The sequence below is a fragment of the Procambarus clarkii genome, chromosome 6 (genome assembly GCF_040958095.1).
Source record: "Procambarus clarkii isolate CNS0578487 chromosome 6, FALCON_Pclarkii_2.0, whole genome shotgun sequence".
Lineage (NCBI taxonomy): Eukaryota > Metazoa > Arthropoda > Malacostraca > Decapoda > Cambaridae > Procambarus > Procambarus clarkii.
The window spans coordinates 7703743-7720999 of NC_091155.1; the positions used below are offsets into that span (position 1 = coordinate 7703743).

General features: G+C 45.2%; 1 protein-coding gene across 1 annotated transcript; it reads right to left on the reverse strand.

Annotated features, from left to right (window-relative positions):
• Positions 1-9950: 9950 nt before the first annotated feature.
• LOC138354836 (uncharacterized) lies at positions 9951-13484 on the reverse strand. Its single transcript, XM_069309340.1, has one exon. It carries the CDS (start codon positions 13482-13484, stop codon positions 9951-9953), a length of 3534 nt encoding a protein of 1177 aa, XP_069165441.1.
• Between the last annotated feature and the right edge of the window lie 3773 nt (positions 13485-17257).

The window sequence follows — 17257 nt, forward strand, 5'->3', positions numbered from 1 at the left end:
AAGGTTTTGGTGGTTGACAGTATCAAAAGCTTTACGCAGGTCCACAAATAACCCAACAGGGAACTCCTTTTTATCAAGAGCTGTATGAATCGAGTTAAGCATACTAATAAGTGCATCGTTAGTGCTTTTTTTGGGTCTGAAGCCATATTGGCAAGTTGACATCTCTCTCTGGCATACTAAGCTCACTGGCTTGTATACGAAGGGAGGTTTCAGCCATAGCCGATATTCTCAGCACCATTTTACTATTTCACCTTTATACTATTGTGTCTCACATTGTCTTTGCATTTATCTTTGTTATTTAATCGTACTTTTCATTCCCCCGAGATTTGTCTTTATTTTCTTTTATGTTTAAAATAAATATATTAAAGTTTCATTGTTCATACTTTGTGTTTTACGTGTTCCTCCCTCTCACTTACCACAGACAACACGCAAGCAGTCTATCTTTTTTTTATATGTATGACCAGGCATTGACACCTGCCACTCGAGGACTGCCGAACATCTACACTCCAACACTTTCCTGTCACAATATATATATATATATATATATATATATATATATATATATATATATATATATATATATATATATATATATATATATATATATATGTCGTACCTAGTAGCCAAAACGCACTTCTCAGCCTACTATACAAGGCCCGATTTGCCTAATAAGCCAAGTTTTCATGAATTAATTGTTTTTCGACTACCTAACCTACCTAACCTAACCTAACCAAACTTTTTCGGCTATCTAACCTAACCTAACCTATAGAGATAGGTTAGGTTAGGTTAGGTAGGGTTGGTTAGGTTCGGTCATATATCTACGTTAATTTTAACAGTAATAAAAAAAAATTGACCTCATTCATAATGAAATGGGTAGCTTTATCATTTCATAAGAAAAAAAATAGAGAAAATATATTAATTCAGGAAAACTTGGCTTATTAGGCAAATCGGGCCTTGCATAGTAGGCTGAGAAGTGAGTTCTGGCTACTAGGTACGACATATATATATATATATATATATATATATATATATATATATATATATATATATATATATATATATATATATATATATATATATATATATATATATATATATATATATATTTATTTATTTATTTATTTATATATATACAAGAAGGTACATTGTGTTTGTGAGAATACATTGGATAGTACAGTATTTACATTCTTGTAAAGCCACTAGTACGCGCAGCGTTTCGGGCAGGTCCTTAATCTAGCAGATAATTTTAAGTAGGTAATTTCAATCAGAATTGATAAATGAGAAAGATACATTACAAGAGAACAATGAGATGAGAGAGATAAGTAAGTATATTAAAGCACATTGTTATATTAAAGCTCTGATTGATTACATTGACAGCTTGATTAGTAATTTAAACAAGGTTAATAAACACCATACAGCAGATTGACAGCACATATAAGACAGCAATGATCACAATGGTAAAGATGTTCAGATTGGGTACATAAAGATTGGGAGACTGGGTAGCAAAAGATACAGATAAACAAGATTTATAAACACCATACAATAGAATGGCAGCACATATAAGAAAACAGCAAAGATCACACACACACACATATATATATATATATATATATATATATATATATATATATATATATGTCGTACCTATAGCCAGAACTCACTTCTCAGCCTACTATGCAAGGCCCGATTTGCCTAATAAGCCAAGTTTTCACGAATTAATGTTTTTTCGTCTACCTAACCTACCTAACCTAACCTAACCTAGCTTTTTTTGGCTACCTAACCTAACCTTACCTATAAATATAGGTTAGGTTAGGTTAGGTAGGGTTGGTTAGGTTCGGTCATATATCTACGTTAATTTTAACTCTAATAAAAAAATTGACCTCATACATAGAGAAAAGGGTTGCTTTATCATTTCATAAGAAAAAAATTATAGTAAATATATTAATTCAGGAAAACTTGGCTTATTAGGCAAATCGGGCCTTGAATAGTAGGCTGAGAAGTGAGTTCTGGCTATTAGGTACGACATATATATATATATATATATATATATATATATATATATATATATATATATATATATATATATATATATATATATATGTCGTACCTAGTAGCCAGAACTCACTTCTCAGCCTACTATTCAAGGCCCGATTTGCCTAATAAGCCAAGTTTTCCTGAATTAATATATTTACTATAATTTTTTTCTTATGAAATGATAAAGCAACCCTTTTCTCTATGTATGAGGTCAATTTTTTTTTATTGGAGTTAAAATTAACGTAGATATATGACCGAACCTAACCAACCCTACCTAACCTAACCTAACCTATATTTATAGGTAAGGTTAGGTTAGGTAGCCAAAAAAAGCTAGGTTAGGTTAGGTTAGGTAGGTTAGGTAGACGAAAAAACATTAATTCATGAAAACTTGGCTTATTAGGCAAATCGGGCCTTGAATAGTAGGCTGAGAAGTGCGTTCTGGCTATTAGGTACGACATATATATATATATATATATATATATATATATATATATATATATATATATGTCGTACCTAGTAGCCAGAACGCACTTCTCAGCCTACTATGCAAGGCCTGATTTGCCTAATAAGCCAAGTTTTCATGAATTAATATGTTTTCTCTAGTTTTTTTCTTACGAAATGATAAAGCTACCCATTTCATTATGTATGAGGTCAATTTTTTTTTAATGGAGTTAAAATTAACGTAGATATATGACCGAACCTAACCAACCCTACCTAACCTAACCTAACCTATCTTCATAGGTTAGGTTCGGTTAGGTAGCAGAAAAAGTTAGGTTAGGTTAGGTTAGGTAGGTTAGGTAGTCGAAAAAACATTAATTCATGAAAACTTGGCTTATTAGGCAAATCGGGCCTTGAATAGTAGGCTGATAAGTACGTTCTGGCTATTAGGTACGACATATATATATATATATATATATATATATATATATATATATATATATATATATATATATATATATATATATATATATATATATATATATATATATGTCGTACCTAGTAGCCAGAACACACTTCTCAGCCTACTATGCAAGGCCCGATTTGCCTAATAAGCCAAGTTTTCATGAATTAATGTTTTTTCGACTACCTAACCTACATAACCTAACCTAACCTAACTTTTTTGGCTACCTAACCTAACCTATAAAGATAGGTTAGGTTAGGTTAGATAGGGTTGGTTAGGTTCGGTCATATATCTACGTTAATTTTAACTCCAATAAAAAAAAATTGACATCATACATAATGAAATGGGTATAGCTTTTTCATTTCATAAGAAAAAAATTAGAGAAAATATATTAATTCAGGAAAACTTGGCTTTTTAGGCAAATCGGGCCTTACATAGTAGGCTGAGAAGTGAGTTCTTGCTACTAGGTACGACATATATATATATATATATATATATATATATATATATATATATATATATATATATATATATATATATATATATATATATATATATATATATATATATATATATATTTAAAATTAGGGGTACCACCTCTGGTGCAATTGTAGGGACCCACAGCCTCGAAGAAGAAAATAAAGAGTATTCAGAGATCTTGTGGATTCCCACTGAACATTTTAATCTTTTCTTCTCCTACCACCCCTATTATATTTGTATATATTTTGTTTTATTTTATTTTATTGCAATGCTACAGTTTACAGAGTACATACACACATATATAAAACAATATATCAATCAGTGTTCGAAGACCTCATCCAGCTCCTCGGAGTTTGGGTGCATACCCAGGATACAGCATGCATTTTCCCTCTGATCTGCGATACTGAGGTGATGGAACAGGAAACTGGCCGTTTATGAGTCTTTAGTTTTCCCAATGAGTTCCTCGCCCACCTCCTTTAAGAACTTAAGTGCACATTTACCCCAGGCGCCCAGAGTCTCAGAGCCTATCGGCACAAACCTGTAACAACGTTCTAGGTATCTGCACTTTCTGGGTCTCTCTGAAGGTGGCTGCCCCACCTCCCTCACCTGTGCTGTAAGGTAGATAGGTATCAGCCAATGTAGACGCACACGTGTAATCCTATACGACCTGTTTACCTTCCCTCCATGGCTGCAGTGTGACTCCATCTGGGCATTTTTGGCTGCTGTCAGGTCTGCTCAACTGAGGTTCCCTTTGTGCTGGACACCCAGCTGTAGCTAAACTTCTCTTGATGATGTCATTGACTGCTTCATGTCTGGCAATCTTTCCCTGTGTCTTACGACAGATGAGACCATGGCTGCCGTATTGGTCCGCCCATGCATAGCTGCAAATACACCAGTGTTCGGTGGAGATAGGGCGGGCTAGGCGCAGGGCAACACCAATACTTAAGGCCTGATGGTCCAGGCGGGTGCCCAAGGCAGAATTAGGGACTGCCAACAGGAAGTCCCCGGCATGGGGGGCTTGCACAGCTAGGAGACGTGCTCTGTCCTCCCAAGAAGCTGCCTCCAGCAATGCTTTAGCGATGTTCTCCACTATGGGGTTGTCTCATTTGGCCTGTTTGTCGTTGTTTAGAAAAGTTGGTCGAGGGTGTGAATTGGCAAAAGTGTCCCACTGACCAGCTCTTTCCTCAAATTTGGGATCATGTATTCCAATGGAGTTCCTTAGGTATTCTGGTAGTATTTCATTCACCAATTCACTTGTAGCACTGGGCGAGGATAAGAATGCTGGCAATGCTAGCTGTGTCGCCTTGCGAATACCTATACCCCCGAGTCTAACTGGGAGCGTTGCTTGGTCCCACTGGTCATCTTGCAGGGAGAGGTTTAACACTTTCATATTTATTGACTTTAAGAGTGAGTCATATTCCGTTAATTTTGGGCTGTCGAAGGAAGGAGCACACCTGAGGAAATAGGCAAGTCTGGGCAAAGTCAGGCACCTTGTGAGAAGGTACAAAGCATCGTGAGCATCCAAAGCCCCTATTCTTCTCTCCATCCTCCTCAGGTCGTTCAGTTTTTCTTCGAGGACAACCTCAATGGCGCTCGAGCCCAGAGGTGCCCCTAGCAGCACACTGTTGGTGGGAGCGATCACTGGGGCTCCTGACAATAAGATTCGTCCTGCATCTATGATTGGTTGGCTGGATGAGATGATTTCACACTTTGATGGGTTTAGGGTGAGGCCTAACTCCTCTCCCTTAGATTTCACTAGCTGTAGATCTCCTAGCAGGGATTCCTGTGTCCCTGCCAGGGTGCCATCCTCCAGGAATCAGATGTTGATTTCACTGGACAACCTGCTTGTGACCTCTTTAGCTGCCATGCAGAAAAGGAAAGGGGCAAGTGGGTCTCCCTGCTGGACTCCTTCTGCAGAAGAAACTTCATGTCCCCAAACAACTGTGTCGATTCCCTACTGTACCCTGCTGAGGCGAAGGGAAGTAGACAAGGAAAGCTTGTTCGAACTGCTTCCAGTACCACATCCCTTTTTTATCTAGTTGAAGGCATTTTTAAAGTCTAATTTAATTAATGCCTTATTTTCTGGGAGGTCCTTAATATAGGCTCGTGTTGCATGAGCTGCTGCTTCACTGCCATGGGGGACACCAAAACCTAGTGATGGGGTCGAAGCATCGTTGCATCTTCTATGCTAATTTTTCTGACTGCTGCCCTTGCAACAAGGCGCCGAAGTGTGTTGCCCACGACAATGGGGTCTGACTCCACCACCCTTCTTCTTAAGGGGCACAAAGGGGTGCTCCGAAGAAGAAGGGTTTAATTGTATCTGGGATCAGCCAAGAGAGGCAATCGTTGACAAACTTCGTGACCTCTGACAGTAGTGTCTTGGCAACTTCGCCGAGAACTGGGTTTACCATCTCCTTGAGGTGCTGAGGTCTTACTCCAGTGTATCCCCTTGCTGAGCCTGGCGGAAATGACATGATGGCATGGTATACCTCTGACACTTGGAGAAATAGAGGTCCCATGTCTAGAACATTTGTGTCCCGAGCAATGGGTTCCCATGGTACTCTGGGAGGGTGCTTCTCTCTCAGTGAGTCGGTAGTTGCAGTATTTCTAGGTGCGATTGTTTCTTCACTTGTAAGTAACCTAATTGCCCCTACTGTGTTGGACTACTTAATTTTTTGGTCACTTGTGTTCCTTACTTAAAATTGTCATTGGAACTCTTGGGTCTGCCACGACGGTTTTTGCATTGAGGAGGGATGGGGATCAAGTTGTCAACTCTGAGGAAATTATTTATTGCCCTAGTGACTGATGAGGCTAGTGACTTGCCTCCTCTTGCAGGTACGCCTAAGCAAAAATTGCCAAACAGGAGCAAGTTATGCCATGCTTTGATGGTGGCCACGGCATTAAGATTTGCAGACCATTCATTCACTTTCCTGAGCTGGTCTGTATATTTCCCTGCTGCAAATGGGCGCGCTGCTTTAGGAATGTGGGGAAGAGTTCAGGTGGTGAATGCTTTGATGGCCTCCAGAAGGTCATCTGATGATATAAAGTTTGCTGGGATGTGTGAGGGTGCCGGGGAAACCTGCGGGCCTTCTGTCTACAGGTATGGTCCATGCACCTTCACAGCCGTGGTGTTGACATAGGGTTCCATCGTTTCTAAGGCTTTGAGATTCGTCACAAACCCGACACGTTCCTCTGGGTCTGGGTGCACGTCTGGGTACATTGTCCCCAGGACCCTGTTCTTGGCTGAGGGGTACCTGGTTAGTTGGGGGGGGGGATCCCCTCCATCTCCCGGGCGAGCTGAGACTCAGGATGTCAATCCTGACCTTAAAATCTTCATAGAAGGTTGTAACAGATCCCATGAGCACCACACCAGAAACAAATACCTATTTGATATTCCAAGAGTATGACTTAGTCAAACTAGAAAAGAACACTGCTTTTTCCCCAAAAAAGCAGTGGGTTTTCTGAGGGAAGAAAACATATGTCTGGGAGATGCGTCTAGCCGCCCAAGCTGTGCGCGCAAGGAGCCAGTGTTTATATAAGCCCTGCCCATGGATTGGAGGGCCCTCTGTTTTCGACACGCTCGACACGCACGTAGCTGCCACTTACAAAACGTAAACACAGAAGTTTAACCTGCTCAACTGTGCCCTCAACATGGACCCTACACCAGTTCCTATCGACAACGTCTCAGAGCGACCCGTCAACTGATCAACTGGAACATCAGGAACAACTTCAGCCGGAGCATGGCAGCTGGTCCAACAACCACTGTAACGTCAGCAGCTGGACCGTGTTCCACCTAAACAGCAGCAAGCTGGAACAGCAGCAGCTGCACCCACAGCAGCTGGAACACCAACTGCCGGGAACGTCTGCAGCCGGAACACCAACAGCTGCAGCAGCTGGACACCAAAACTGAGCAACAACGTAGTAAGCGAGCGGCGGCTCAGACACTAGGGCAGAGAGCTGGACCAGCTGCAACAGCCCCAACCGAGCATCAGCCGCTTGAACACAGCGGCAGGGACATCTGAATAACATCGTCCGCTTAACTCATCACAGGAAGAACATCGGCTTAACTCATCACAGGAAGAACGTCGGCTTAACTCATCACAGGAAGAACGTCGGCTGGACAGGGAACACAGCGAGCACATCGCGGGAAGAACGTCGGCTGGACATCAACCCCTGGACGAAGGCAGCGGCTGTGACAACCTTCCGGGCTACACCGGGCAGACAAAACGTCTGGATAAACCAGAGGCCTGGGAGGCCGCAGTATCTTCCAGGCTACACCGGACAGACAACATGTCTAGATAAACCAGCAGCCTGGGAGGCCGCAGTTTCTTCCAGACACATCGGGAATCGGTGGCCCAGGCAAGGGCGTAGAAACCGAAGTGGCCCAGCCAAAGGCATAGAACTGAAATGGCCCCAGCCTGCTGGCCATAAACCGGCAGTGGCCCCATCCTGGGGCATAAACAACAGAAGTGGCCCTAACCAGGGGCATAAAAACGAAGTGTCCCCGACCTGGGCATAAGCAGAAGTGGTCTTGGCCTGGGGCATAAGAAGCTGGAGTGCCCCCAACCTGAGGCATAATAATCTGAAGAGGCCCCAGCCTGTTCAATAAACTGAAGTGGCCCCGACCAGGGGCATAAGAAGCGGAACCGGCCCCAGCCTGGGGCATAAAACTGAAGTGGCCATAGCCTGGGCCACTTGTGATGGTGTTTTGGTCACACTGGTGTTTCTTGTTGTTGGTGTTTTATTCACGCTGGTGATTCTTGTGATAGTGTTTTGATCACACTGGTGTTTGATGTGATTGTGTTTTGGTCACGCTGAAGTTTCTTGTGAAGGTGTTTTGGTCACACTTGTTTTTCTTGTTGATGTTGTTTAGGTCACACTAATATTTCTTGCTGTTGGTGTTTTAGTCACACTGCCCATGCCCCGTCCCCTCATCCTTCCAAGCAATCATCACTCATCCGTCCCCTCTTCCTCCCTACCATTCTCCCCTCACCCGTCCCCTCGTCCTTTCCACCAACCCCCACTCCTCTGGTTGATACCTGGTTGATGGGATTCTGGGAGTTCTTCTACATCCCAAGCCCGGCCCGAGGCCAGACTTGACTTGTGAGAGTTTGGTCCACCAGGCTGTTGCTTGGAGCGGCCCGCAGGCCCACATACCCACCACAGCCCGGTTGGTCCGGCACTCCTTGAAGGAAACAATCTAGTGTCCTCTTGAAGATGTCCAGATTAATATCCTGTAATATTTCTGATACTCGCAGGAAGGTCGTTGAACAACCGCCGACCTCTGATGTTCATACAGTGTTCTCTGATTGTGCCCATTGCACCTCTGCTCTTCACTGGTTCTATTCTGCACTTTCTTCCATGTCGTTCACTCCAGTACGTTGTTATTTTACTGTGCAGATTTGGGACCTGTCCCTCCGGTATTTTCCATGTGTATATTATTTGGTATCTGTTACGGCCCTCTCGGGACGCAACGGGGTTCTTACTCTGATGTAGTTAGAGGAAGATATATATATCCGGCCCCAAGCCAGTAGAGGCTATCAAGGGATGCGATCCGTGACGCAAGTAACTTAAAGGGAGTAGGGAAAGAAAGGTAAGAACTTAATATAATATAATATTCACCTTCACCGTTTAAATATATATAATAAAAGAGTACACAAGGGGGAGGGGTATTAACACTTTACAAGGGGATCAACACTGTAGTCTTCTGCTGGAGACTATGGATCCTCGAAGCTAGGTGCTGAGTCCGCGGTGCTTTCTTCGTGGCCTCAAGACGTGTCTCCTGGAACGCCGAGCCTACCCTGGCCACAGGTCAGCCAAAACACAGGTCCACTGGGGGGCACCGTCGTGGAGGCCGTCAACCACACGTCCAGGAGGTCTGCTGGCAGGTACTGAGCCACCAAGGCTGGTACGGCCACTCCACGGACGATATAAGGGGTATGCCCTAGACAGGAGTCTCGTGTGATATCACCAATCACCCTCCTGTCCTCAATACCCCAGTGGATTATCGTCTCCAACCGTCGGTCCCGGGTAAATCCTTCCACTGCCACTCCACAGGCAGGCTTAACACACCACAGTGTTCTTCCGGGGGGGACGACGTCACGACAGCTGCAGCAAACTTCACTGTATGGAGACTGGCTGCCTCGGGTAGACTGACTCCACCTTCAACACAGTGGTCCCAGGTCGGCTCTGTAAGCAGACACGTCATTAATAACCGGGACACTAATACACCACACTCACAGGCTCAGATACAAACGCCCGACATATCCACTCCATAGATGGCGTTGTAGTCTGAGCACCACCTCACCAGAGGTCAGCAGCGGCGGTGTTGAGCGCTGAACGGGGCTGGAAACTGGCCCTCGTAGCTAGTACACGTCGTCGGTTTGGAGGGGGTTTCGGGAGTTGACCCACAGATGGCGCGGCCGTCACTGTTTAGAGATTGGACGCTGGATCAGGGTCCGTAACACCTCCCCACCAAAAGAATTTGGTTTGGGTTCCTATAAAAAGAGAAGACAAACCAAATTAGTACGTGGATTTAGATGCGAGATAATGCATCAGCTACCACGTTGTCCACCCCTTTGATGTGTTCAATCTGGAGGGGATATTGCTGCAAATGTAGACTCCATCTGGTGAGCCTGAGGTTCTTTTGCTTAAATTGAGCCAGGAACTTCAGAGGGTTATGGTCGGTCCGTACTAATATAGGATGGCCATTGCTTGTTAAATATACCTCGAAGTGCTGGACGGAATTAATTAAGGCCAACGTTTCCTTTTCTATGACCGAGTAATTCAGCTGGCTGGGGGTGAACTTCTTAGAATGATAGGCCACCGGGTGTTCCACCCCCTTCTCGTCCGTCTGGGATAAAACGGAGCCCAGGCCATAGTCAGAGGCGTCGACCGTCAGGATGAATCTATCCTCAAAGCTCGGGGACCTGAGGATTGGAGCAGAGATCAGAATTGCTTTGAGACTCTCTAATGCCTTCTGGCAATTCTCATTCCATATTAACTTTACCCCTTTCTTCAGCAGATTGGTCAAGGGGGCGGCGATGGAGGAAAAATTAGGGACAAACTTACGATAAAACCCAGCCATACCAAGGAAACGCAGGATGTCCTTCCTGGTAGCTGGCGTAGGATACTGGACTATTACCTCGATCTTGCTGGCCTTCGGCGCAATCCATCCTCCTCCAACTTTATGACCTAGGAAGATGACAGAGGTTCTGGCAAACTCTGATTTATGCAGGTTGACCACCAATCCTGACTGGAGCATGGCCTTGAAGAAATCCTCTATGTGACGCAGATGATCCTGCCAATCTACATCATATATTAATACATCATCGATGTAGACTAAGGTGTTTCCCACGTCACGCAACACCGTACCCATCAGTCTCTGGAAAGTGGAGGCTGCGTTTTTCATCCCGAATGGCATCACCTGACATTCAAACAGCCCGTCGGGAGTCACAAATGCTGATATGGGTTTGGCTTTTTCCGTGAGGGGAACTTGCCAATAGCCTTTGAACAGGTCAAATTTTGTCAGGTACCGGGCTCTACCTATGGCATCCAGACATTCCTCTACTCTGGGGAGAGGGTAGGTATCTGCTACAGTGACCTTATTCACCTGGCGATAATCAATACAAAGACGGTATTTCTTACCAGGTTTGGGCACTAGTAGTATCGGGGATGACCATGGGCTCGAGCTCGGGGCTATCAGATGGTGTTTCAGCATATAATCTACCTCCTCTTTCACCACCCGTTTCTTCAGTGGGTTGAGACGGTACGGGTGTTGCTTTATAGGTCGGACGCCTTCCTCCAGCTCGACATCATGCTTCATGACAGATGTTAACCCTGGAACATCGTCGAAGATAGGCTTGTATTGCCGGATCATCTGCAGTAATGATGATAGATGTCCTTCGGCTACGTGTGTCAACTTTGCCTGCAAGTTTAACAGAATGTCTGAGTTAGTCAACACCTCCTCTTCCTCCTCAATGTCGTCATTAGTGGTCACTAAGGTTACGGGGAGTGTATCCCGCCCCTCGTATCTCTTGATCATATTAACATGAACCAGAGTCTCTTTCTTACGACGGTCTGGAGTACTCAGAAGGTAATTGAGGTTAGTAACCTTCTTTACAACCGGGTAGGGACCTACGAATCTGGCGCTCAAACTCCCCGTTATTGTAGGAGTACACACCAAAACCAGATCTCCTACTTGGAACTCCCTTTGCTTGGTCCTCCTATCATACCTGCTCTTGATCGTTCTTTGTATACTTTCTAAGGTCCTAGTAGCCATCTCCCAGGCTGAGAACAGCCGTCCTTTATTTGTAGACAACCAGTCCACAATATCCTCGTTGGTTTCTGCGTCCAGCCAATGGTCTCGTGCCACCTCTAAGGGACCTCTTACTGAGTGACCAAAGATCATCTCGAATGGGGAGATTCCTATGGATTCATTGGGTACTGATCTTACCGCAAATAGGAGGTAGGGCAGTTCTTCAACCCACTTACTCTGCCTGTCGTAGCAAAACTTCCGAAGCATGCCCTTCAACGTCTGGTGAAAACGTTCCAAAGCTCCTTGAGACTCGGGATGGTAGGCACTAGAGGTAACCTGTCGAATTCCCAGGTCGGCGATCTGTTGGCGAAACAAATGGGACATGAAATTAGACCCCTGGTCCGTCTGAATGGTCTTGGGAAGACCGTATCGCGAGACGAACCAGAGCAGTTGTTTCACCAAAACCTTAGCTGTGATGGTTTTAAGGGGGATCGCCTCTGGGTACCTACTAACCCGATCTAGTATTGTTAGCAAATACTTCACCCCTGAGGTAGCAGGTGGAAGAGGGCCTACTATATCCAAGATGAGGTGTTCGAAGGGCTCACCTATTGATGGAATGGGGTGTAAAGGGGCTTTGGGGACAGGCTGGTTTGCTTTTCCGGCCACTTGGCAGGCATGGCAGGTCTTGCAGAAATGACGTACGTCCTCCTTCATATGCGGCCAGTAGAAACCTTTGGCTAGGCGGTGGAAAGTCTTAGAGATCCCACCATGTCCAGCAAATCTATTAGCATGGGCTGTTTCTAACAGCTTAGATCTGAACACGGCTGGGACGACTATCTGATCACCTACCGCCCTTGACTGGGGGTATTTCGGAGGATGCCGGCGACACAGTACACCACTTGACCACACATATAGATCCCCTCCTTTCGTAGGAGAGTCTACGGTGTCGGCCAACTTCCGTACCTGAGGGTCCTTCTTCTGTTCCTCTATCAGCTGGGCTCGAGTCCAGGGTTCGGGAACCGGCATCTGGACTGGTGGGACTGGTGTATGGCTACTTGTAACCTGCGGGATAGGAGGAGAGTCAAACAAAGTGTTTAGATCTAGTGGTGCATGGAGGTGCGCCTGAGACCTGGTTTGCACTGCTGCGATGGGACTGGTCTCTTCACGTCCTGGAATATCCACTACCAGGGGACAGTTGGGTAACAATCCTAGGGCTAAGTCATTGGCTAATATTACGTCAATTCCCTCTATGGGAAGACTATCCACCACGGCCAACCGGCACTCACCTTTGAAGTGCTGAGAGTCTAGATGTACTTGTACCAATGGGGCAACGTACAAGGTTGAAGGGAATCCTCCCAGGATTACCTTCTGCATCTCATCCGCCGATATACCTTCAGGTAATGATGTTTCCAGAATTAGAGACTGGGCCGCTCCACTGTCTCTAAGTATTACCACAGGCGTACTTGCAAGGCCACTGGCTACATATCCTTGGGAGGTATATGGGGCGAACAATCCTTTCCTCTTCTCTTGGGTGGATGTCGGTGGTACTATACTGTTCATCAGCATGACTTCCCTACGGGGATTATTACCTGAACTGCTACGACACTTCGCAGCAATATGTCCTCTCTTACCGCAGGTCCAACACAATACATCCCTCTTCGGACTAAACCTCCGAGGACTATCCGAGGTTGACTTGGCGGCACTACGAGGGGCAGTTCTATCTTCCGGTTTATGTTTGGCTGGATACCTTGAATAGGTCTTCGGGACGTACCTAGCAGATGGCCTATGAGTCAGGATATACTCTTCCGCCATGGTGGCTGCCGCACTCAAGGTCTCTACCTGCTGTTCCTCTAGGTACGTCTTCAGGTCTCCAGACAAACAATCCTTGAAGTCCTCGAGCAGAATCAGCTGCTCGAGGTCTTCCTTGGTCTCCACCTTCCGAGAGGCGCACCATTCTTGAAAAAGTCGCTCCTTGATGGTGGCGAATTCGGTGAAAGTGTGCTCCGAGGTCTTCTTCAGGTTTCGGAACTTTTGCCTATATGCCTCAGGTACCAATTGGTATGCCATGAGCACCACTTTCTTCACCATATCGTAATCGCCGGAGTCGTCAAGGGATAACGTCGAGTAGGCGATTTGGGCCTTCCCAGTCAAAACTGACTATCATGATGGCCCAATTCTCCCTTGGCCACTCCAAAGAGGCAGCGACTTTCTCGAAGGCTGCGAAGAACTTCGAAACTTCTCTCTCGTTGAATTTGGGGACCATTTTGATATTCCTTACCGGATCGAAACCGCTTACTCCAGTTTGTCTCTGTCCAGCGCCTAGTCGTAATACTTCTAGTTCATGTTGTCTCTGTCTTTCTTTTTCTTCTCTTTCTCGTTCTTCTCTCTCTCTTTCTCTTTCTTCTCTCTCTCTTTCTCGTTCTAATTCTAAACGCCTCATCGCCAATTCTTTATCTTGTCTTTCTCTTTCCATTTCTAATTTCTTCCACTCTATTTCTCGATTAATTTCCAAGGCACGCATTTTGACAGTTAGCAAGCTTATATTCAGCTCACCTGCGTCACTGTCAACGTCGCTGCCCTTATCTTCCTTTTCTGTGGAAGCTATTTCCTCACCTTCCCTTGTACTAGGAGTCTCGCTTCCCTGTTTCTCTTCTGCCTTCAGGTGCCGGTGAACCTTGGACAAGATCTCCACACGGGAATCACTGGCACGGATCTTGATCTCCAGGTAGGCGCTCACTAGTACAAGTTCCGGTTTGCTCAGATATTTTAATCTGGCAAGACAATCTTCTCTGTTCAGAAAAGCCTGAACCTCGTCCAGATCGTCAATGGTAGCTTTGTCTGCCATTGTCACAGGTGGAACACTTTACGAGCACTTAACACACCGAGCACTGTTCTACGCCAATATTGCACTTTATCGCATCAAACACTGCACTTGTCAATATTGCACGTAATCACTTCGGGCACCACACTACCCAATATTGCACCGAGTCCAAGCGAACACTTCGCTCTACAATAGTGCACTAAATCACTGAGCACCGCACTAGTTAATATTGCACTTAATCGCTTAATCACAGCGAGCACCGCACTGCACAATATCGCACTTAGTCACTCTGAGCACCGCACAGGACGTATAACGTCACAATCGTCACACAGGGGGAATTATATACAGGGATTACGCCACTTCACCACCCCTGTCAAACATACTTAACAAGGGGACGGATCCCGCTGGGGATGCCAATTATGTTACGGCCCTCTCGGGACGCAACGGGGTTCTTACTCTGATGTAGTTAGAGGAAGATATATATATCCGGCCCCAAGCCAGTAGAGGCTATCAAGGGATGCGATCCGTGACGCAAGTAACTTAAAGGGAGTAGGGAAAGAAAGGTAAGAACTTAATATAATATAATATTCACCTTCACCGTTTAAATATATATAATAAAAGAGTACACAAGGGGGAGGGGTATTAACACTTTACAAGGGGATCAACACTGTAGTCTTCTGCTGGAGACTATGGATCCTCGAAGCTAGGTGCTGAGTCCGCGGTGCTTTCTTCGTGGCCTCAAGACGTGTCTCCTGGAACGCCGAGCCTACCCTGGCCACAGGTCAGCCAAAACACAGGTCCACTGGGGGGCACCGTCGTGGAGGCCGTCAACCACACGTCCAGCAGGTCTGCTTTCAGGTACTGAGCCACCAAGGCTGGTACGGCCACTCCACGGACGATATAAGGGGTATGCCCTAGACAGGAGTCTCGTGTGATATCACCAATCACCCTCCTGTCCTCAATACCCCAGTGGATTATCGTCTCCAACCGTCGGTCCCGGGTAAATCCTTCCACTGCCACTCCACAGGCAGGCTTAACACACCACAGTGTTCTTCCAGGGGGACGACGTCACGACAGCTGCAGCAAACTTCACTGTATGGAGACTGGCTGCCTCGGGTAGACTGACTCCACCTTCAACACAGTGGTCCCAGGTCGGCTCTGTAAGCAGACACGTCATTAATAACCGGGACACTAATACACCACACTCACAGGCTCAGATACAAACGCCCGACATATCCACTCCATAGATGGCGTTGTAGTCTGAGCACCACCTCACCAGAGGTCAGCAGCGGCGGTGTTGAGCGCTGAACGGGGCTGGAAACTGGCCCTCGTAGCTAGTACACGTCGTCGGTTTGGAGGGGGTTTCGGGAGTTGACCCACAGATGGCGCGGCCGTCACTGTTTAGAGATTGGACGCTGGATCAGGGTCCGTAACAGTATCTCTCTCGTCTCCTTTCTAGTGAGTACATTTGGAGAGCTTTGAGACGATCCCAGTAATTTAGGTGCTTTATCTCGTCTATGCATGCTGTATATGTTCACTGTATTCCCTCAATTTCAGCAATCTCTCCTGCTCTGAAGGGGGAAATGAGTACTGAGCAGTACTCAAGACGGGACAACACAAGTGATTTGAAGAGTACAACCATTGTGATGGGATCTCTGGACTTGAAGGTTCTCGTAATCCATCCTATCATTTTTCTGGCTGACGCAATACTTGCTTGGGTATGCTCCCTAAACGTTAGGTCGTCAGACATTATTATTCCCAAATCCTTGACATGCTGTTTTCCTACTATGGGCAGATTCGATTGTGTTTTGTACCCTGTATTATGTTTAAGATCCTCATTTTTGCCGTATCTGAGTACCTGGAATTTATCACCGTTAAACATCATGTTATTTTTTGCTGCCCAATCGAAAACTTTGTTAATATCTGTTTGTAGTTTATCAATGTCTTCAGCAGAGGTAATTTTCATGCTGATTTTTGTACCATCTGCAAAGGATGACACGAAGCTGTGACTTGTGTTTTTGTCTATATCTGATATGAGAATAAGGAACAGCAGTGGTGCAAGGACTGTACCTTGAGGTACAGAGCTTTTAACTGCGCTCGGACTCGATTTTACTTGATTTACTGTTACTCTTTGTGTTCTGTTCGACAGGAAATTGAGTATCCAGCATCCTACTTTACCAGTTATACCCATTGACCTCATTTTGTGTGCAATTACTCCATGGTAACATTTGTCGAATGCCTTTGTAAAATCTGTGTATACGACATCTGCATTATGTTTTTCCTCTAATGCCACAGTGATTTTGTCATAGTGGTCAAGTAGCTGTGAGAAGCATGATCTTCCTGCTCTAAATCCATGTTGGCCTGGATTGTGGAGTGTTATGACCCTGGGTTCCTCAGTGGAAACCAGAGGTCAAAAGTGAGCTATTAAACTTTCTTATAGTACAGTTGAGCGCATCACGAGTGGCAATTGTTTGTATCTTCCCTGCCAGATGTAAGACTATTCTTGTTTCTCAAAGAGCATTTAAAGATTGAGCTGGGGGTTGATTATTAAAATAATATTAAATAATAACATAGGTACCAACTACGTTTACTAATACTTTAATCATTTGTAAAGTAACAATACATTGCATAGGGGAAGATCTTTAATGTGCTTAGCTGCACGATCAATTAGGCTCCTTCCGGCACCACGACATGCGTGAAGCCTAGCTGGTCGCTAGGAGCGTTCTTTTTCTGGCTGGCGTTCGTGGGGACGAGACCTACTCTG

What these genes read in the sequence shown, in the direction of transcription:
- LOC138354836 (XM_069309340.1), bottom strand. Translation starts at nt 13,484, where the DNA reads ATGGCGGAAGAGTATATCCTGACTCATAGGCCATCTGCTAGGTACGTC.